This window comes from Rutidosis leptorrhynchoides, chromosome 7 (genome assembly GCF_046630445.1).
Source record: "Rutidosis leptorrhynchoides isolate AG116_Rl617_1_P2 chromosome 7, CSIRO_AGI_Rlap_v1, whole genome shotgun sequence".
Lineage (NCBI taxonomy): Eukaryota > Viridiplantae > Streptophyta > Magnoliopsida > Asterales > Asteraceae > Rutidosis > Rutidosis leptorrhynchoides.
In genome coordinates this window covers 61,537,174-61,560,858 of record NC_092339.1, presented here as the reverse complement: position 1 = coordinate 61,560,858, position 23,685 = coordinate 61,537,174, and the positions used below count along the sequence as shown (strand labels likewise).

The 23,685-nt window shown below is 38.5% G+C and overlaps 2 protein-coding genes across 2 annotated transcripts; both read left to right on the top strand.

The window, feature by feature from the left end:
- The first annotated feature begins 14,763 nt into the window (after positions 1–14,763).
- Positions 14,764–15,375, top strand: LOC139859292 (uncharacterized). Its single transcript, XM_071848087.1, has one exon. It carries the CDS (start codon positions 14,764–14,766, stop codon positions 15,373–15,375), a length of 612 nt encoding a protein of 203 aa, XP_071704188.1.
- Positions 15,376–15,674: 299 nt separating this feature from the next.
- Positions 15,675–22,324, top strand: LOC139858574 (ATP-dependent RNA helicase-like protein DB10). The gene is made up of 8 exons (XM_071847412.1): positions 15,675–15,913; positions 16,551–17,355; positions 17,451–17,663; positions 18,181–18,249; positions 18,698–18,967; positions 19,556–19,906; positions 20,128–20,405; positions 21,055–22,324. Exons 2-8 carry the CDS (start codon positions 16,585–16,587, stop codon positions 22,115–22,117), a joined length of 3,015 nt encoding a protein of 1,004 aa, XP_071703513.1. The 5' UTR covers positions 15,675–15,913; positions 16,551–16,584; the 3' UTR covers positions 22,118–22,324.
- The last annotated feature ends 1,361 nt before the right edge of the window (positions 22,325–23,685 follow it).

Genomic DNA, 23,685 nt, shown 5'->3' with positions numbered 1-23,685 from the left:
GGTTTGCACTTGGAACCCATGCGATCGCATGGGGACCAAATGCTGGTCAGGAACAAAAACAGCAGAGAGTCTGCTTCTACACCACAACACACACACATACCCGAAAATACTCCCAAATATTCACCAAATTTCACCAAAATTCACCGTAATTCGTCATTTTTCTTGCTCTAATCATGCCTAGATTCTCATTCCTCAGCAAATTGGTAAAAATTACACCCCTAAACTCTATAAATTCCTAGTTTTTGTGATAATTACCAATTTTTTACCTAATGCAATTTTGTTAATTTCTAGTGTAATTAGTGATAAATTGTTAGTATTTTATGCATGTATAACCTAGATTGATGCTATTTAACATGATTTGAAGCCAAAAACTTCAAAATTTTTAGAAATCTAGGGGTTGTGTTCTTGAGCAATTTGGGGCTTTTTGATATAAACAGGTTATGGCCGATTTTTGTCATGAATTATTGCCAAATTGAGTAGTGTAACATGTTTAGATAGTTAAATGATCAAAACAATGATCCTAAACATGATTTTTAGAGATTAAAGTGGACTTTTTAAGTCCAAAATTCATGAACTTGATTAATTTGATATATTTGCCATTTGAGACTTGTTAAATTATTAGTAATGAATATTTTGACATGTTATTTGAGTTAAATGCTTATGAATTTTGTATACATTTTCATATGTGCTTAATTGAAAAGTGTAGAATTGTGAAAAATTGTGAAAATGTGTATAAGTTTAATTTTGATTTAACATGTTATAGTGATTGTTTTAAGTTGTTATTTTGCTAACACTAATGCATATTTGGATGCACAATTTTTGTGTTTAATATGTTTTACAGAGAGCCGATACTGGAGGTTCAGGAGCATCATCATCTAGACGACCAGCACCAGCACCAGAACCAGAACCAGAAATGCAACACGAACAAGAACCACAACAGGAACAACAACAGCCTGATCAGCACATACCTTATTATGATCCAGTACAGTTTGTTGATGAATTCATAGTATTCCCAATGAGGCCGCCAGTAGAATTCCCAACGATTCCTGAGCACACTCTACATCCTAATCTGAGATTTGATAGAAGATGGAGAGATTACGAGACATATCAAAGGAACAAATTCAAATTGGTAACAAAAAATGTAGAGGTGCCAAGGGTAATTGATTGGGCCCCTTTGGAAACGGTCCATCTAGCTGACCGTGTTAGACAGCTTTTAGTTCAAAGGTATGGCAGTTCTTCTTTTACAGATTGGGAACGTCTTTTCACCATTCGTAGACCTGTATATAAGGAATGGTGTGTTGAGTTGATGAGTACTGTATCACTTGATACAAATATAGTTAGGATAGATGATAGAAGATTTCTTAGGTTTATCCTTGGCGGTAGGATGTACAGAATGTCCATGCTGGACATGGCCAGGGCCTTACAGATTTATACTCCTGGTGAGTTGCTATTACCCGATTGTACAAACTTGATTCATTATGGTGAACGGGTAGATAGTAACTTTGACGCTGACGCCATTTGGAGGCGTATGTCACATTTTGATGTTTTTACACGAGCAGGAGGACACTCCTATACACATATTGACAGGGTCGAGCTTCGTATTATTCATAGATTTTTGGCCAACTCGATTACACAAAGAGGTCATAATAAAGAAAAAATTACCTTATATGATTTATTCTACCTAAAGTGTATTCGGGATCCTAGAAGCTTTGTCAATATCCCTTACTGTGTTGCTTTTTATTTATCTAAAATGGTAGAGGGAATGCAGGACGGGAGTATAATAGGAGGAGGTATTTTTGTTACTCTCATTGGAGAGTATTTAGGTGTTGATAGGAACCAAGGGGGTCCATTACAGATTTGTAGAGAACAGGTTGAGCCCTTAGGATTGAAAGTTTATGTGGGTGCTAAAGTATTGAAAAGTAGACGTAACCAGGCAGTACCCTATGAGGGATCTCATCCTCAGGTAGAGAGAGGCTCAGACGAGGAAATGGAGGAGGCGGAAGACATTAGGGATGTCTCTCGAGATGCTATTCTTGACGTCCACGTTCGTATAGATGAGGAAGCAATGACGAACGCGGCAAGACATAGTATGTATGAGCAGTGGAACTCCGAGCGAGTATACGAGGATTATAGGCGACGCCAACACGATAGCTGGTTAGTTCATCAGCACCAAATCATGAGCCAGCTATCATATCAGGTACCAAATAACTATGTACCTACTCGACCTGCTCATTTTCCGCCACATAGCCCCGATATCCGACCACCCTTTAACCGGTATGACTATAACCAAGCCTATCAGAACACCTATAACCAACAATGGAACCCACCCGATGAGATGAACTGGAACCCCTATCCAGACTGATTTAGTTCCAATTGGTTATTTTTATGATTTTTATGTTTTTATCTTTTGACTTTTTCATGTTTAAACTTATGTTATTGGATAAATTTGTGTAATTTTTATTATTTTATTATTATTATGTACTAATATTTCATATTTAGAATTTGAAAGTGGGATATTAAGTCCCATTTCAAATTGCCATGCATGATTATACTTGTATGTATGTATATTGTCGATTGTTCAAAACAGGGTAAAACAGCGCATTTTCAAAGACTGGCATTAAGTTCAGCAAAAGCTACTAATTTTGACGACAAGATGACAAATAAATATGATGTCACAACAGACGGAATGAACAAATGATGTGCACCATTTATCATTCAGCAAACAAACGCCAATATATTTGGAAATTTTGGTAAAATTTAATCATTTTCACACAAATCACCCTCAATAATTTAAATTGTTACTGATTTCTTGCAAATGAGGGCATTGCAAGATCTTAAGTGTGGGAAGGGGTTAAATTCTTTCGAATTTTAAAAATTTTTACTTTATACACTTGGTAACCATTAAAAATACTAGTAACATAGTAGTTGTATTAGAATCTAGTGCTCTCTGATAAAAAAGAACAGCCCTAGTCTTATATACTGACTACCCAATTCTAGTAAAAATTTTCAAAATTTTCAATTAAATGAACTCAAAATCATGTTTATACATATTTATGAACGATAAAACTAGGTGTTAACACCGAAATTATTGTTACCTCGGAAAGGACATAAATTGAGAAACAAACCAAAATGTTGAAATTCATTTAAAATGGAATAGAGGACGATAAAAAAGGAAAATAAAAGCCAAGTGTGGGAAAATTTACCAAGTTATCTTAAACATATGTCACATATATCTGTAACAAATAACTGAAAATACTTTTGCTTTGGACTAAACTAAACTGTTTTACCCAATGAAAGAAAAGAAGAGGTGGATCTACACGATGAATCAATTCCATCATTAAAAGGAAGTAAAGTCTTCCGAAAAAGAAACGCGCTTCTTGATCTAGGTCATGAAGTTGTCGTCCAGACCAGCTGTAGGTTGACGAAAAATCTAGAAAAGTCATCACTAAAATCAGCAGGAAATCCACGGACCTCAGCATTAAACAGGGTCGCCAAGTGGTCAGATTTATCCTAACCATGAGAAGGATTTATCTCGTACAATGGGGGGGCACCATGCAAATTAGCTGGATAAGACTAATGAATCAGATCCCCAGAAAGGATAATCTCCTTAAAGATTAAAAATCAGCTTTTAAGACTGATATCACTCAATCCTTGAGATTGACCTTAAAGATTGAGAATTACAAACTCATGGAATTCAATGATATCTAAACTCGAGCTTGAACGAGAAAATATTTTGATCAAAATTACAAACCGATTTGTTTTCTGAAAAACCCTACTTTTAATGCGTTCATTACCATTGAACGTAAAATCCTAGGAATTCACCTGGAATTCATTAGGTCACCTGAATCAAATCGGGTGTCAACCGTAAGAACGGTGGTTGCGTAGTGGTCAAAGACAGGACCTCGTGCCATACCGAAAAATCATAAGGATGAACTTTACTATTGCTCCTACCAAGGATAGTAATTGCGTCCGACACGTTATAGACCATAATTAAAAGCATGTCAGAGGACATTGCCTTAACAGTTGCTTGTTCAACGCTTTCCTTTACAACTGGATGGTAGTTTACCGAAAGGTAATATACGGGACAAGTGAACTGGACGTGTTGCTTTCCAAATACAAGGTTAGCAAGTGGGTGACACAAAACCATAAGTTTTGAGCTAAAATTTTCAAATCTAAAACCTACCAAACCCACAAAAATATTTTGCAAACACCGGTAAAGGGTTATTCCGGAAAACTTATCTAGGGTAAAAACTAGATTTAATTTTCAAAAGATCAAATGTTTTCATAAAGATCCAATTTCCTTAATGGATCTAAATTTTTATAGTCATGTGGGACTGTAAACCATATCGTTACTACCATTGTTTATACCGCCGTATAGAAATCACTGATGTACAAAGTGTGAAGAATAAAGAAGTGATTCTAGTATTTCAAGACGATATTGCTTGAGGACAAGCAACGCTCAAGTGTGGGAATATTTGATAATGCTAAAAACGAACATATATTTCATAGCATTATTCCTCAAGAAAGACAAGCTTTTAGTTGCAATTGTTCTATTTACAAGTGATATTCGTTTAAATAATAAAAGGTGAAGACAAAAGACAGATTCGACGAATTGAAGACGCAAATGACCAAAAAGCTCAAAAGTACAAAAGACAATCAAAGAGGTTCCAATTATTGATAAGAAACGTCTCGAAATTACAAGAGTACAAGATTCAAAACGCAAAGTACAAAATATAAAATTGTACGCAAGGACGTTCGAAAATCCGGAACCGGGACCGGAGTCAACTCTCAATGCTCGACGCAACGGACTAAAAATTACAAGTCAACTATGCACATAAATATAATATAATATTTAAATAATTCTTATAATTATTTAATATATTATATTATTTATAAAACGTCGGCACAAGGAAACAAGCAACATGTGAGCTCTCCCAGCTGGCCATGCGATCGCATGGCCAGGAAGAAGAAAGTCCATGCGATCGCATGGCATGAAAAGTCAGGCCACATCTCCTATAAAATCGAGCTTTGGTGAACCAAAAATATATCCATCAATCTCTCTTCTCTCATATATACGTAAAATATATATAATTTATATTTTAATTTTAATTATAATTCTAATAATAAGGGTATGTTAGCGAATGTTGTAAGGGTGTAAGTCGAAATTCTGTCCGTGTAACGCTACGCTATTTTTAATCATTGTAAGTTATGTTCAACCTTTTTATATTAATGTCTCGTAGCTAAGTTATTATTATGCTTATTTAAAACGAAGTAATCATGATGTTGGGCTAATTACTAAAATTGGGTAATTGGGCTTTGTACCATAATTGGGGTTTGGACAAAAGAACGACACTTGTGGAAATTAGACTATGGGCTATTAATGGGCTTTATATTTGTTTAACTAAATGAAAGTTTGTTAATGTTAATATAAAGATTTACAATTGGGCGTCCCTATAAATTACCATATACACTCAATCGGACACGATGGGCGGGGTATTTATATGTACGAATAATCGTTCATTTAACCGGACACGGGAATGGATTAATAGCCACTAGAATAATTAAAACAGGGGTGAAATTACATTCAAGGGTAATTGGTGTAATTGTTAACAAAGTAGTAAAACCTTAGTTTACACGCAGTCGATAACCTGGTGTATTCATTAAACAAAGTATTAAAACCTTGTTACAATTCGAATCCCCAATTAGTTGGAATATTTAACTTCGGGTATAATAATAATTTGACGAGGACACTCGCACTTTATATTTATGACTGATGGACTGTTATGGACAAAAACCAGACGGACAGATTAAATAATCCAGGACAAAGGACAATTAACCCATGGGCATAAAACTAAAATCAACACGTCAAACATCATGATTACGGAAGTTTAAATAAGCATAATTCTTTTATTTTATATTTAATTTCCTTTATTTTATATTTAATTGCACTTCTAATTATCGCACTTTTATTTATTGTTGTTTAATCGCACTTTTAATTATCGTACTTTTTAATTATCGCAAGTTTATTTTATCGCACTTTTATTATTCGCAATTTCATTATCGTTATTTACTTTAAGTTTTAATTTAAGTCTTTTATTTATTTAATATTTTACATTAGGTTTTAACTGCGACTAAAGTTTTAAAATCGACAAACCGGTCATTAAACGGTAAAAAACCCCCCTTTATAATAATAATATTACTTATATATATATGTTTGTATTTTTATAAAAGTAAACTAATATAGCGTTGAACTTTGTTTAAAAAAGATTCCCTGTGGAACGAACCGGACTTACTAAAAACTACACTACTGTACGATTAGGTACACTGCCTATAAGTGTTGTAGCAAGGTTTAAGTATATCCATTCTATAAATAAATAAATATCTTGTGTAAAATTGTATCGTATTTAATAGTATTTCCTGCAAAAATTTAATAGTATTTTATACCCCTCTGCTTTGACATCATGTACCTTGCATGAAACATGACAATTTGATTCACATGCTATTATGATCGAGTCTTAACGAGCCATAGGACTAATTGAACATCTTTGACCCTTCGTGACTATCGTTATTGATACAACCTATTTGTTTAGGTCAAGACTAGCATTGTTCTTTGCACACGTTACTTGTCGAAGTACTTTTTGGTTCGTGCATACAAGGTGAGATCATAGTCCCACTTTTACTCTTTTTGAACTTACTTTTGGGATGAGAAAACATAAACGTTCTTTTAAACTACGTGAACACAAGTACAGGGAAAACAAACATTCTACATACGAGTTTGAACACAAATCCTCAATTCGATTATCATTAGTTACATCAGATGGTGTAAGCGAGAACTTATGTTATATGGCCATATGGGTTTGACAAACCCTCACTTCGGACGGTTCGCTACCGTCTACGGGTGAAATATATTTTCGGGAAACAGTGTATGTTCTAACACTATTATTACGGGGTTCAACGGATGGAATGTTAAGCTTTGATAATTGAGTGCTCGTGAATATTAACTTTTAGAATGTACTATGACTTTATCGATGTTGCAAATCTTGTGGTTCAACTTACTTTTACTCACTTACTTATTTAAACCTATGATTTCACCAACGTTTTCGTTGACAGATTCTCTATGTTTTTCTCAGGTCCTTGAACTTAGGTGATGCATGCTTCCGCTCATACTTTTTGATACTTACATTGGATGTCGAGTATACTTGCATACGTGGAGCGTCTTTTTGACTACTTTTAATTGTGTCGCACGTGTTTCATACAAACTTTAAACATTCTTATGTACTGGTTATGGAAACTACTTTTGTAAACTTTGAAACATCCTTATTTATGAAATGAATGCGACATATTTTTCGGTCAAACTTTGTTATAAAGACTTACGACCATGTAATGGGACCATACGTAGATGACGCCGTCATTTGACGATTTGTCGGGGTCGCTACAAGTGGTATCAGAGCTTTGGTTGTAGGGATTTAGAGTTCATTGGTGTCAACCCCGAGTCATAGGGTACATTGGTGAGTCTAGACTACAACCGGCATATAGACTTGACATAGGAATTACTTGACTACTTGTGCATTTATACTCGAACTCTCTTACTCATATCTACTCTTATTCTATCTTAATCTCGCGTTGTATAATTAAATTGGCACGCCACCTTGACTATATGAAGTAATGTCGCATGCACATATGAGTTAGGGTAATATAATTTCCGGGATTATATTACGGTGATACATATGAACATTCCGACATTATGACATAAAGAATTTAAGGCGGGTCAAGGATAATTTTCTCTCTATCTTTATTCCATATCACGGTTAGTATTATTTAGAATACTAACCAACGGTATTCTTTTGTTTTGAAGGAACAATGCCTCCTCGCCGTGTACGACGCAATGAAACTCCCGAACAAGCCTTACAACGCATGATAGCCACCGCCGTGGATGCGGCCATGGCCGGTCAATCGTCTAACAACAACAATAACAACAACCACAACAACAATAACCAAGGAGCCGGTAACTCTAGCGAAGGGTGCTCCTACAAAGCTTTCATGGGGTGCAAACCTCACACTTATGATGGAACCGGGGGACCGGTTGTGCTTACTCGTTGGTTTGAACAAACCGAGGCCGTCTTTAGCATAAGCGGTTGTCGGGATCAAGACAAGGTCAAATACTCCACCCACACTTTCTCCGGAATTGCTCTAACATGGTGGAACACCTATGTTCAATCGGTGGGTACCGATGAAGCTCATGCCCTCTCGTGGGCCGATCTAAGGGAAAAGATGATTGTTGAATATTTTCCGCGCGAAGAAACCCGAAAGCTTGAGGAAGAACTAAGAGCTTTGAAAGCGGTCGGAAACGATCTTAAAGCTTATAATCAACGCTTCGCCGAACTATCCTTGATGTGTCCTAATCTTGTTAACCCCGAATCTCAAAGGATTGAGCTCTACATGCTCGGTCTTCCAAAAAGCATCAAACAAGGGGTGATGTCATCCAAACCCACTACTCATCAAGCCGCTATGAACATGGCTCGCCAACTAATTGAAACGGTTGACGAAATCGTAGTGCCGGCTCCTAAGGCCGAGGACAAGTCGGGTGGCAACAAAAGGAAATGGGAAGCCACTCCATCAACCAACTACAACAACAACACCTTCACCAAAAAGCCTTTCAACAACGACGGCAAGAAGGGTTATGTCGGGAACCTACCTTTTTGCAACAAATGCCACAAGCATCATCACGGCGAATGTAACAAGCTAATTTGTCACCGTTGCCAAGGAGTTGGTCATAGGGCCAACAATTGTACAAACGCCGCCCCCGTTGCTCGAAAGGGGCCCAATCCTCCAAAAACGGTCACTTGTTACGAATGTAGCCAAACGGGCCATTATAAGAACGAATGCCCGAAAAAGAAAGCCAACCCCAACAACCGAGGCCGAGCCTTCAACATCAACACCGAAGAAGCCCGGGATGACAATGAACTAGTCACGGGTACGTTTCTTCTCAACAACTCTTATGTTACTTGCTTATTCGATTCGGGTGCCGATAAATGTTTTGTTTCTAAGACTTTGGCTCCTACCCTTTGCACTCCACCACACCCTTTAGATACTACTTATTCCATCGAAGTGGCCGACGGAAAACTCTTAAGTGCCGACACATATTACCGGGGGTGTACTTTAAACATTTTGGGTAATGAATTTGAAATTGACTTGATACCCATGGAATTAGGGAGTTTTGATGTAATAATCGGTATGAATTGGATGGTCAAAAATAAATCTCACATTCTTTGCGATCTTCACGCAATCCGAATTCCTATCGAGAACGGTGAACCCTTGATTGTCTATGGCGACAAAAATTGCACTGGACTCAATCTCGTTTCGTGCCTTAAAGTTCGAAAGCTACTTCGCAAGGGTTGTTTCGCGATTCTTGCTCACGTTAAGAAAGTCGAGGCCGACGAAAAGCGCATCGAAGATGTGCCAATTGTTAGTGACTTTTCCGATGTATTTCCCGACGAATTACCGGGTCTTCCACCTCATCGACCGGTTGAATTTCAAATCGATCTTATTCCAGGAGCCGCGCCCGTAGCGCGTGCACCGTATAGACTCGCTCCATCCGAATTACAAGAATTGCAAAGTCAAATCCAAGAGCTACTTGACCGTGGTTTCATTCAACCTAGCCATTCACCATGGGGCGCTCCGATTTTGTTCGTCAAGAAGAAAGACGGATCCCTACGAATGTGCATTGATTATCGTGAACTAAACAAATTGACGGTTAAGAACCGATATCCTCTTCCTCGCATCGATGATCTCTTTGATCAACTACAAGGTTCTCGTGTATATTCAAAAATCGATCTCCGTTCGGGTTATCATCAACTAAGGGTTAAGGGGGAAGATGTCTCCAAAACCGCTTTCCGGACTCGTTATGGTAGTTATGAATTCCTTGTCATGCCTTTCGGTCTCACTAACGCACCGGCGGTGTTCATGGATCTTATGAACCGCGTGTGCAAACCGTATCTTGACAAATTCGTTATCGTGTTCATCGATGATATTTTGGTCTATTCAAAAAGCGAAGAAGAACACGAGGAACACCTCCGACTTGTGCTTGAACTTTTAGGACAAGAAAGACTCTATGCCAAATTCTCCAAGTGTGAATTTTGGTTGAAGGAAGTTCAATTTCTTGGTCATGTTGTAAGTGATCAAGGTATTAAAGTCGATCCCACGAAAATCGAAGCCATTAGTAAATGGGAGACTCCTACTACTCCGACTCACATTCGTCAATTCTTGGGTCTCGCCGGATACTATCGTAAATTCATCAAGGACTTTTCCTTAATCGCTCGTCCTTTAACCGCGTTAACTCACAAGGAACGAAAATTCGTTTGGACATCCGAACAAGAATCCGCGTTCCAAATCTTAAAGACAAAGCTTACCACCGCTCCTATCTTGTCACTTCCCGAAGGCAACGATGATTTTGTTGTGTATTGTGACGCCTCGAAACACGGTTATGGGTGTGTACTAATGCAACGAAAGAAAGTCATTGCTTATGCCTCTCGACAACTCAAGGTTCACGAACGAAACTACACGACACATGATCTCGAACTCGGAGCCGTTGTCTTTGCACTTAAAATGTGGAGACACTATCTTTATGGAACCAAGAGTACTATCTTTACCGATCACAAAAGTCTCCAACACATCTTCGATCAAAAGCAACTAAACATGAGACAACGAAGGTGGATTGAAACCTTAAACGATTACGATTGCGAACTTTGTTACCATCCCGGGAAGGCAAACGTAGTAGCCGATGCCTTAAGTCGAAAAGAAAGAGCGGTGCCTCTTCGTGTCCGAGCCTTAAACATCACCATCCACACCAACCTTAATAGCCAAATTCGGGTAGCCCAAAATGAGGCTCTCAAGGATGAAAACCTTTCACACGAGCTCTTGAACATTCTCGTCTCTCGATTCGAAATTAGGGAGACTGGACTCCGATATTTCGCCGAAAGAATTTGGGTACCTAGTTATGGGGACTTGCGAAGCCTTATTTTAGACGAAGCCCATAAGTCAAGATATTCGATTCACCCCGGTGCCAATAAGATGTACCACGACCTTAAACAACTATATTGGTGGCCGAACATCAAAAGGGACGTAGCTACTTATGTTTCCAAGTGTTTGACATGTTCCAAAGTTAAAGCCGAACACCAAAGACCATCCGGACTACTTCAACAACCCGAGATCCCGCAATGGAAGTGGGAAAGGATAACGATGGATTTTATCACCAAACTACCAAAGACGGTTGGCGGTTATGATACTATTTGGGTCATTGTTGACCGACTCACCAAATCCGCGCACTTCCTAGCCATGAAAGAAACCGACAACATGGAGAAACTCGCCCAACTCTACATCAAAGAAATCGTAGCCCGACACGGTGTACCCTTATCGATTATCTCCGACCGAGATGGCCATTTTGTTTCTAGATTTTGGCGTACTTTGCAAGAAGCATTGGGAACGCGTTTAGACATGAGCACCGCATATCATCCACAAACCGACGGACAAAGCGAACGCACAATTCAAACCATGGAAGACATGCTACGAGCTTGCGTTGTCGACTTTGGAAAAGCTTGGGATAAGCACTTGCCTCTCGCCGAATTCTCCTACAACAATAGTTATCACGCGAGTATTAACGCCGCACCATTCGAAGCATTATATGGCCGAAAATGTCGTTCTCCTCTTTGTTGGGCTGAGGTAGGCGACGTGCAAATCACCGGACCCGAACTCATTCACGAAACCACCGAGAAGATCGTACAAATCCGAGATAGGCTCCGGACGGCCCGGAGTCGTCAAAAGTGCTACACCGACAAAAGACGCAACGACCTCGAATTTCAAGTCGGTGACCGAGTAATGTTAAAAGTTGCACCTTGGAAAGGTGTAATCCGTTTTGGTAAATGCGGGAAGCTAAATCCGCGGTATATTGGTCCTTTCGAAATCTTGGAGCGTATTGGAAACGTTGCTTATCGTTTAGATCTTCCGCCTCAATTGAACTCCGTTCATCCTACCTTCCATGTATCTAACTTGAAAAAGTGTCTTGCCGAACCCGATATCGTCATCCCTCTCGAGGAACTTACTATTGATGACAAGCTTCATTTTGTGGAGGAACCGGTTGAAATTGTGGACACCTCCGTCAAGACATTGAAACAAAGCCGAATCCCGATTGTTAAAGTCCGTTGGAACGCCAAAAGAGGACCAGAGTTTACTTGGAAAAGGCAAGATCAAATGCAAAAGAAATACCCTCATTTATTCCCAATTCCGGAAACGCAGGATTCCGAGGAAGAAACAACGACTACTACGCCTACTTAAATTTCGGGACGAAATTTCTTTTAAGGAGTAGGTAATGTAACATCCCGCCTTTTTTCATTTACTTTTACGTTATACTAATTTAAACTCCGTTATATGTTTATAACATCTCCCGTTGATACGCGTTTTAAATTATCTCTTTTAGGTAATTCACGCACCCGAACGAAAGTTGAGGGACTAAACTTGACAAAGGATCAAACCCTTGACTAGGTCAAAGGGTCAAACCCCTTTCACCCATTCCTTATCATCTCCATCTCTCTCTCTTTCTCTCTAGCAAGAACACACATCCAATTTCCATATTCATTCAATCATCATCTAAATTTGATCTATGAGGCTTACAACAAAATAAATTACATATTCGTGATCCTCTCTTCATCCTCTTCATTTTGGTACCAACTTTATCTCGTTTGGGTAACATTTCTAAAACTCTAGATTTCTCTAAATTCGTGTTTTTGACTTGAAATGGTGTTAGTTAGTGTCTATGGCTCATTGTGATGTCGTGTATGTAATTTGTATGCTCGATCTCGTTGTTTTAGTATAACTAGCATGAACTTGAATTTTGGTGTGTTGTTCTTGAATTTTGGATGATCATATGTTGTTAGATGTTAAAAGTTCATGTTTTAATTGTGTTCCTAGTATCACTAGCTTCAATTTGATGTGTAGGTTGCTTGAGAAAACTCCATAAACTTGATTAGTGATTATTGGTGAAATTGAGCTAGGGTTTAATGAACTTGAAATGATTATTTGATGCATTGATTGCCATGATTTGTTGTTAGTAAGTTGTTAGTTGTATTGTATGCTCAATTACCTACAAAATGGCATGTCATATGTATGCATTGAATGCCTAAATCATTAAATGTGCATTGGTGAGTTTGAAGCATTAATGTGTGCATTGAATGATCACTTGGTTTGAAAACTCGGTTGTTACAAATGAGGTTTTTGATTGATGAATTGTGTTTAGTTGCATTCTACGTCAAAAGAGCTTTCCAACGATATAAGGTGCGAGTCCTAAGTGTTAGCGGTTTGTGTTTTATGCACAAAAAGGTTTTGGATTGAGACTTGAACATTTGGGACTGGCCAGGCACCAGCACCCGGCCTTTGCCGCGGCGCGGCCTTTCCTGTCGCGGCGCGACATATAAGGGGGTTAGGTTCTGACCTCCATGTCCAAAATACGAAAAATGTTTAGCATACTACGGACCTCCGATTCACATGAAACTTGTTCTAACATGCTCATATATGATTAAAAACCTCAGAAAAATAGTTCGGGACCCGACCCGAACATGTTGACTTTTTCGTTGACTTTGACCCGACCAAGTTGACTTTTAATCAAACTTAACCAATTGTTTGTGCAATCGTTCTAACATGCTTTTATACTTGTACCTTGCATGAAACATGACAATTTGATTCACATGCTATTATGATCGAGTCTTAACGAGCCATAGGACTAATTGAACATCTTTGACCCTTCGTGACTATCGTTATTGATACAACCTATTTGTTTAGGTCAAGACTAGCATTGTTCTTTGCACACGTTACTTGTCGAAGTACTTTTTGGTTCGTGCATACAAGGTGAGATCATAGTCCCACTTTTACTCTTTTTGAACTTACTTTTGGGATGAGAAAACATAAACGTTCTTTTAAACTACGTGAACACAAGTACAGGGAAAACAAACATTCTACATACGAGTTTGAACACAAATCCTCAATTCGATTATCATTAGTTACATCAGATGGTGTAAGCGAGAACTTATGTTATATGGCCATATGGGTTTGACAAACCCTCACTTCGGACGGTTCGCTACCGTCTACGGGTGAAATATATTTTCGGGAAACAGTGTATGTTCTAACACTATTATTACGGGGTTCAACGGACGGAATGTTAAGCTTTGATAATTGAGTGCTCGTGAATATTAACTTTTAGAATGTACTATGACTTTATCGATGTCGCAAATCTTGTGGTTCAACTTACTTTTACTCACTTACTTATTTAAACCTATGATTTCACCAACGTTTTCGTTGACAGATTCTCTATGTTTTTCTCAGGTCCTTGAACTTAGGTGATGCATGCTTCCGCTCATACTTTTTGATACTTGCATTGGATGTCGAGTATACTTGCATACGTGGAGCGTCTTTTTGACTACTTTTAATTGTGTCGCACGTGTTTCATACAAACTTTAAACATTGTTATGTACTTGTTATGGAAACTACTTTTGTAAACTTTGAAACATCCTTATTTATGAAATGAATGCGACATATTTTTCGGTCAAACTTTGTTATAAAGACTTACGACCATGTAATGGGACCATACGTAGATGACGCCGTCATTTGACGATTTGTCGGGGTCGCTACATATATGTTGATGCTTCTGGTCGAAACTTTAGATGGGATTGGACGAGACAACTGACGAGTCGAGCAGAATCGCAACTTGCTGAACTAATGAATTTGTGTGCAGGTACTAACTGTGTTTCAAGTAAACAAAATTCGTGGACATGGGCTCTTTCTTCGTCAGGTCACTTCACGGTCAAAACTCTTTCTCGAATTATTGAAGATCAGATGCTTCCGAGTTCTTTGGGTATTGAGGAAACAAATCGAAGTAATCTTCTTCCTAAGAAACTTGAAGTATTTGTTTGGAGAGCAATCAAGAAGCGCATTCCAGTTAGGCACGAGCTCGATAAACGAGGTATCGATCTCCATAGTGTTAGATGTCCTCTTTGTGATGATGATGTAGAGACGATTGAGCACTCATTGATTTTTTGCAAGTATGCTATGGACGTGTGGAATCGGGTATATAGTTGGTGCGGGTTGGGGAACTTCTCGAATCTAAGTATAAGTGAGATATTGCGAGGCAATACTACGGTTGAAATGAGTAAATTGGGAAGGAAAATTTGGCAAGCAATTGAGTGGGTAACCTCGTACTTCGTTTGGAAGAATAGAAATAACAAGGTTTTTCGTGACAAAGCTTGGACCTCTCCGATGACTCTAAGCGAAATTCAACTTAAGTCATTCGAGTGGATATCGTATCGGTTAAAAGGAAAGACATTGGATTGATAAAATTGGTTGATTAATCCTAGCTTATATTTCACAATCCTTTAATGTTGTATAATAAATAATAATGTTTATGTTTATATTCGTGATTGGGTTTGTGCTCTCGCAAACTTGTAATTTTCGTGTATAACTCTCGGGTTGGGTCAATTTTGCCCATTCCCTAACACTGTAATTATTCTTCTATTAATGAATTGCTGTTAAAAAAAAAAAAACATGTTATTTTTAATTTATAAAGTCAAAAATAAAATATATATATATATTTTTTACCATTGAAACTAACCTATTTTTTTTCAACAGCCAAACGCCCCTCCAACCCTAGCTCGTACAAATTGTAATCGATCACAGACTCTTCCGCCCACAAAAGCAAAATATCGGAGGGTTACCAAATCCACTGTTCACCCTCCCTAACCCTAAAATCATCATACAATTCGAATCCCCTCTTTTTAGATTCTTCTCTATCTCTATATCTATATATATATCATCATCATCATACACATCTATCTCTACTTCTGGAGATATTTGTAGATCGATTCAAACAACGGTATGACCTAATTCACACCGATAATACTTCCAATTTTTTGCGTACATAACCTCGATTACATGTTGATTTATTATTGTCCTTTTATCGCTTTTAGTTTTCTTTGTAGATTTGTAATAATAAGGTTTTACTGTATATTTTAGTCTCGATTTATGACCTAATTATCTCAGATTAGGAAGTTTCTATATTGAATTTTATTTACATGCTTACAATTGCAACAGAGCCACTGGAAGATTGTATAATATCGTTGAACGGATGTTTTTATGATAGTTAGGTATATTTACATAGATATAACACTCCAGTTTATGCTGTCAAAAACGCCTTATAGTAGGTGTTTTGGGCGTGTTCAATCGCTAGCTAACATATGACGACGTTACATTTATTTAGTATTTTCTATATGGAGTTAATGCAATTAGTGAACTGAAATAGCAATGTTGTACGTGTATTCTGTAACTGCGCTTTCGAATGTTTAAAATCTTATAATCTTGTAAATCCACGTTCTCAGATACAGTTGAATAACCGACCATATGACTAGTCATTTATAACGTTTGCACTTTCAGCAGCTGAAATATTTGCTTCTTTAAGATTACAGGTTTAAAGTCCACTGTATGTTTTATAATATAAACAATTATGTATACAGGTTTTAAACTTCAGGTTTATAGCTCCCATCAACAATGTCTGCTGATGGAGCTTCTGACGCCATGGGTCCGCGTTATGCTCCACCTGATCCAACATTACCAGAACCCTGGAAGGGTTTAATTGACGGTAGTACAGGTGTCATGTACTATTGGAATCCCGAAACTAACGTCACCCAGTATGAGAAACCCGCCGCTGCAGCTCCTCCAATGCCATCGGGCCCACCTCCTGTGCCTACTGCACCTAAACCTGCATCAGTACCAAGTGCACGGATAGAACAACCGAATGGTATACCTGGTCAACAAACACATCAAATGTATTCGGCTCCTGAACAACAAAAGCCACCTCAGCAAGCAAGTAACATGCCTCAAACATACCAGGGTGTTAATATGGAACAATCACAAGGTTATGGGTATAACCATCAGCCAATGCAGTACATGGGGTATCAGCCAAACATGCCTCAACAGAGACCACCATTAGATGTTAATAATCCTAACCAAGGACCACCTATTGGTGGTCTACCTGGTCAAGCTACACAATATGGTGGGCCTCAGTTTGGTATGCAGCAACCTATTCCTTATGGTCAACTGCAGCAGGGTGGTGTTGACTATCAGCAACATGGACCAAAGTTCCAGAATCAAATGGGCCAAGTGCATGGTCAGCAGCCAAATGTTCCACCAGTAGGATCTAACATGGGATTCGAAGGCGGGAATGATCACTATTATAACGCTAAAAATGGTGGGCCGGGGCCCGCTATGGTTCCTCACCAACCTAAGCTTGCTGCAATCCCAATGGCAAGAACTCAGCAGGTAAAGTATTGTACATTTATTTAGGAGTTTCATGTTCTAAAAGGCTATAATTATTTTTATTTTTATAATTGCTGATGTCATTTATGATGGTTCAGGAAATGAAACCTGGTGGTCCTTTGCCTCAAAATGTGCCACCTAATCTCCACGGTGGACCCGCTTCACATAACATGTATGGACAAGCTGCTGGTGGCCCACCTTACACGAATAATCCGATGATGAGGCCTAATCCAGCCGTTATGGCCTCTCCAGATGCTATGAACGTATCATCTGTTGACCTTTATCGTCAGAAGCACGACGTAACAGCATCGGTTTGTTTACTGACCTAAAATATGGATGATGATGATAATGATGATGTTTCGTTATGATATTTATATAATTGTACGTCATAAAAGTTGATTTCTTATACAAGCATAATGTTTGTATTGAAATTGGGTTGATATAAGACAGCATATATAAAATCAGGTTTTTTATCGTAACGAGATTAAGTTACATAAGGCTCAAAGTCTTGCACATCATCCAGCATACTATGAATGAAAATCTGGACATCAAGTCCAAAGACTTTTGCTATTATTAAATATTTTATTGATGTTAATACTTTATTTTGTGACAGTGTCATTGTACACACCTTATAAGTGGTATCTTGTCTTTGAAACCATACAGTTTATTAGTCTGTTTACTTGTACAAGCAGCACACAATGTATAAAAGGTCCACAACACACCTAGCTAGTGTGTGAAACCTTGTTTTCATATATGCACTTATGTATAGTTACATAGTATAAGAGTATAGTATATAGTATATTACTGATCTTGAGTTTGAATTCATAGGGTGATAATGTTCCAGCTCCATTCATGTCCTTTGAGTCCACTGGATTCCCCCCAGAATTATTGAGAGAGGTAAGTCGTTCTTCCGTGCAACTAGAAGCTTCATCTTCTTAAACCGTGTACTGTAACCTATAACAAGTATGTTTGTTATGTAACTTTATAACAAGTATTTTGTGGCGTTTCTTGACTTGACGCAGGTGCGATATCTGTTCCAGAAACGGAGCACATGTCGTACGCTGCTCTGCTATTCACACACTTTCGGAACATTTATTTTGAGTTAGGCTGCAAATTCTGACGTTGGCTCCGCCTCTTTCGTCTTAATTGCACCTTTTTCTTGCCTCGAGTTGCTTCAGTAAGCAACTCTATCTGTAGGCCTTCATATAATCAAATTTTTTTCCCCACTTCAGACATTATTTAATTTCTAGGGTCTCTTTTTTTCACTTTTAACCAAAATGCATCACAATCAATCCAAACATGTTTTGTTAATCTAGATGGTTTACAACATTTGGTTTTGTTTCAGATATATGCTGCTGGTTTTGCTTCTCCAACACCTATTCAGGCACAAACCTGGCCTATCGCGTTGCAGGGTAGAGACATAGTCGCAATTGCAAAGACTGGTTCTGGCAAAACGTTAGGCTATCTGATTCCTGCTTTCATGCTGCTTAGACAGCGTCACAATAATCCCCAAAACGGGCCCACAGTTGTCGTTTTAGCTCCCACGAGAGAACTTGCTACTCAAATACAAGACGAGGCTGTCAAGTTTGGCCGATCAATCAGAATTTCCTGCACTGTGAGTTTTCAAATACTACCTTTACTGTATTTTATATGAATACTCACTGTTGCAAAAAACCCCGATTACTCCGGATTAATCCCCGATTACTCTGTTTTACAAACAGACTGATCCCATTTTCCAAAATATGTTTAATTAATTTGTCAACGTCGGTTAATGGGTCAACGTCGGTTAATGGGTCAAAACCGATTTTGTTGGTCAAAGTCGGTCAAAGACAAAATTGGTCAACACTTTATCATGTATTTAAACTTGAATATTGGAGTTTTTAAACAAATGAACTATTATGTTAAAGTTTATGTTTTTAGACAATTATGTTAAAGTTCATGTTTTTAGAGAGTTATCCTAAAGTTTCTGTTTTTAGACAATTATGTTAAAAGTTTATGTTCATATTTATGGTTTTTATCTACATTTACTCATATAATTTTGAAATTTATTATCTAAATGTATAAAATGTCCAATCCGATTAATCCCTTATTCGCCAATTACTCCCTCCAAAGTCCTGACTGAGTACTCCCTGAATAGCAAGGTCTAAAATCTTATGTTTACTTATATATCTGTTGATATGTGTGTGTGTGAAATTTTGATCAGTGTTTGTATGGTGGTGCACCCAAAGGACCACAATTGAAGGAGTTGGAACGAGGAGCAGATATTGTTGTAGCTACTCCTGGCCGTCTAAATGATATTCTTGAAATGAGGAAAATTGACTTTCGCCAGGTGTCACTTCTTGTGCTTGACGAGGCTGATAGGATGCTTGATATGGGGTTTGAGCCTCAGATAAGGAAGATTGTCAACGAAATACCCCCTATCAGGCAAACACTTATGTATACTGCCACCTGGCCTAAAGAAGTTAGGAAAATAGCCGGTGATCTTCTTGCTAAACCTGTTCAGGTCAACATTGGTAATGCAGATGAGCTTGCTGCAAACAAGTCTATTACACAGGTACAACATTACATCATAAGTCTCTTAGACGAAATGGCTTTTATTTTTCCTATTATTCATATGTTTGCAACGTGCAAGGCAGAATGGAATACACAAAAATGGAATTTAGTTATGTTAGTTTGAGGAATTTAGCATACGGTTTGATGCTAGTTTGTATTCTCTCTTTGATACAGTCGTTTATATAAGCCATAGTTAAACAAAGTCTGTTGCCAATTTTTCAGTATGTTGAAGTGGTTCCTCAAATGGAGAAACAGAGACGTGTGGAGCAGATTCTAAGATCTGAAGAACGGGGTTCCAAAATCATAATATTTTGTTCAACCAAAAAATTATGTGACCAGCTTACACGTAGTATCGGTCGCAATTTTGGTGCTGCAGCCATTCATGGAGACAAATCTCAAGGTGAAAGAGACTGGGTTTTAAATCAATTCCGTTCTGGAAAGGCTCCGATTTTAGTTGCTACAGACGTTGCTGCACGAGGCCTTGACGTCAAGGACGTAAGGTAATAATCAAACTAAAACAAATACGAACTCCCTTTCAGTTAAATATCAAGTTCTATTGCTAGGCAAACGGGTCAGGTTGGGTCGGTTGGGTAACGGGCCAAAACGGTTTTGGGTTGAAATGGGTCATGGGTCAAACCGGTAAAAGTTACAAATGGATCCAAACGGGTCAGGTTGGGTCGGTTTGGGTAATAGGTCGAAACGGGTAATGGGTCAAATGGATCAACTAGGTTCAAACGGGTCATTCTTTTACATTTGATTTTTTACATTTATAATATTGTTTTAGTTATTACTTTTAGTTATTACTATTTATTATAATTATATATAGGAGAAAATATTAATATACATAATGATTGATAATACTATTAATGCTTTTTTGAATGATTGATGGATGAAACTTGTTATACTCGACCCGTTTGACCCATTTACAAGACTCATTAGACCTCTCTTTATTGAACTTTAGGATTTGATACCCATTTGACCAGGTTGGAAAAAACTTGTTGGATATTTTTTTAGTTTTGGTTTACATTGCAAGGCCTAATTTTTCTCAAGACCCAATTGACCCGAAAGCTTGACCCATTTCACCCAAATTTGAGAGTATGGGTCTCAGTTGCCAGGTATAAGATTATAATATTATATCATTGTATGCAGGGTGGTGATTAATTACGATTTCCCGAATGGTGTGGAAGACTATGTTCACAGAATTGGGCGAACTGGGAGGGCGGGGGCAAAAGGGGTGGCCTACACTTTTTTCTCTGAACAGGACTGGAAACATGCACCTGATCTTATTAAAGTTCTTGAGGGAGCTAATCAGATTGTACCAAACGAGGTGCGGGAGATTGCCAGTCGAGGTGGGCCTGGTTTTGGCAAGGATCGGGTTGGAATGAGTCGTTTTGACTCCGGAGGTGGTGGTGGCCGTTGGGATTCTGGAGGTGGTCGTGGCGGCATGAGAGATGGTGGTTTTAGGGGCCGTGGTTTTGACGGTAGAGATGGTGGGTTTGGTGGGCGTGGTGGTGGTGGTCCTGGTGTAGGTGACATGAGGGATGGCGGCAGATTTGGTGGTGGCCGTGGTGATATGAGGGATGGTGGATTTGGCGGTCGTGGTGGTGGATTTGGCGGCAGGGGCGGTGGTATGAGGGATGATGGTTTTGGAGGTCGTGGTGGTCCTAGGGATAATTTTGGTGGTCGTGGTGGTCCTAGGGATAATTTTGGTGGCGGCTTTGGTGGTCGTGGTGGAGGGAGGGATGGCGGCTTTGGTGGTCGTGGTGGTCGACTCGGTGGTCCAGATGGCGGTTGGGATCGGAATGATAGATTCATGGATCGTGGTGGCGGTCGTGGTCGTGGTGCAGGTCGATATGATAATAGACGAGATGGTGATCGTAGCCGGGGAAGAAGTTATAGTCGCAGCCGGAGTCGAAGTCGGAGCTGGAGCCGAAGTAGGAGTCGCAGCTGGTCACGTAGTCGTAGCCCCAGAAGGAGCCGAAGCTATAGCCGTAGCCGGAGCCGGAGCCGAACACCTGTTAGACGTGTGAGACGTCGCGAGTCTAAATTTGATCAGAAAGAAGCAGAGTTTCCTGTAGTTGGTGCGCCGCCTCAAAATTCTGAACCCGGGATGGCTCTTATATCTCCGGGCATGCAACAAGAGACGGGCTTTTCGGGGCCCGCGAGTAGTACCAATCCTTCCTTGGTCCCGGAAGTTGCGAATGAACCTTAAACTTACTGGTCTGTTTATTTGTTTCTGCTATGTTTGAAGATTAAACAGCATTCATTAGATTAATGGGCTAGAAAGTTTTCACTTGTTTGGATGTTTGTGATGCATCCGAGTATGATGTTTGTGGTGTCATTTTTGGTCTTCAATGCTGATCAAACTGACTAGTTTCCAATGTACTTTTCTTGTTATGAAGTCTTTATTTTTCGTTTACGATTGTAGTGACCCTTGTAGTTATAAATCAGATATATATTTCCTTTCGCCCGTCATGCTATAAAACTTTGCACATTCTAGGTCCTCTGATGTCTTTTTACGCAAATTATGTTTTGTATGTGCTCTTAAAATTCTTTTTAAAATATCATCGTCAATCATGTAGGTTTTTAAGATGCAAAACATGTTAATAATATAATTGACTGTTTAGCATTCAGATAAGTTTCTGTTTCTAAGAGACACCTTTTACAGTGTGCTCGCCTTTTTAGTCTACATTATGTTTTCTCGTATAAGTCCACTCACAACGGTCCCGCCGTTTGGCAAGTCTTCAAAGACACCGATATTAGCATCAATGTCATGGCAAGTCTTCAAAAACGCGTACTTTTTGCCGTTGCTAAGCATAATTGAAGACGTGCTGAAAGCATATATTTCTTGTACATTTTGCCTTGTCACTTGTACTTTTAAATAATTAATTAATTTAGTGGATGCGAGGAAGTGTGTGATGATTATGCAATGGATGTTAGCAAAATGTTAGTGATGAGAATGAACTGTTGATGTAGGGTTGACGTGGCAGTCAGTCTTGGAAAGAGAGTGCGTCATGATTGTGAGTTGTCTAATAAATGTATTATTATGTGTAGCTTTGTGATGAAGTAAAGGGTTCTTGATTATTTTTTTTGGGTGCAATTTCTAGGAAATGGGTTGTTTTCTTAGACGCGTTATGTTTTGAAATCATCAAATCAAGGACCACAAAGAATAAACGAATGTCATTTTCATTCTTTCCGTTTAGGGAAAGGCATTTTTTTCAACAATAGATTTATTGCATCACTTAAGCTTTTATTTTACCCTTTGAAACGTTAAGGAATGCATTTATAGCATTTTTTTCAACAAGAAATTTATTGACCACAAAGAAATTTATTTTTACACTGTTATATTTGTTTTACTGACACTTTAGACCCAATTTTGCCGACACTGTTGTTATATCAGTCAGTCGTTCAATTGCATATGTATGTGTTAAAATTGATTTTGCCATTGTTAAAGCTTCAAGAACAATGAAAGCATCAAAATGATACGATCTAATTCGAGAGGGCCAATTATTCTTATAAATTAGAGAGTGTAAACACAAATTTCATTTTGATAACAAGAATTTGATATCGATTGCATTGCTACAACTTCTATTTATTACAACTCTAACCCTAACGACCGTAACAACCACAACAACTTTACTCTGACAAACTATCTAATTGGTACACGCATCTTTAATTCATTTGGGCGTGGTTGTTTGTCTCTTGGCCTTGCATTGTTCATGGGCTCATCTGGTATATCATAATTCTCAGTCATATCAACGAGTTCGTTTCTATATAAGT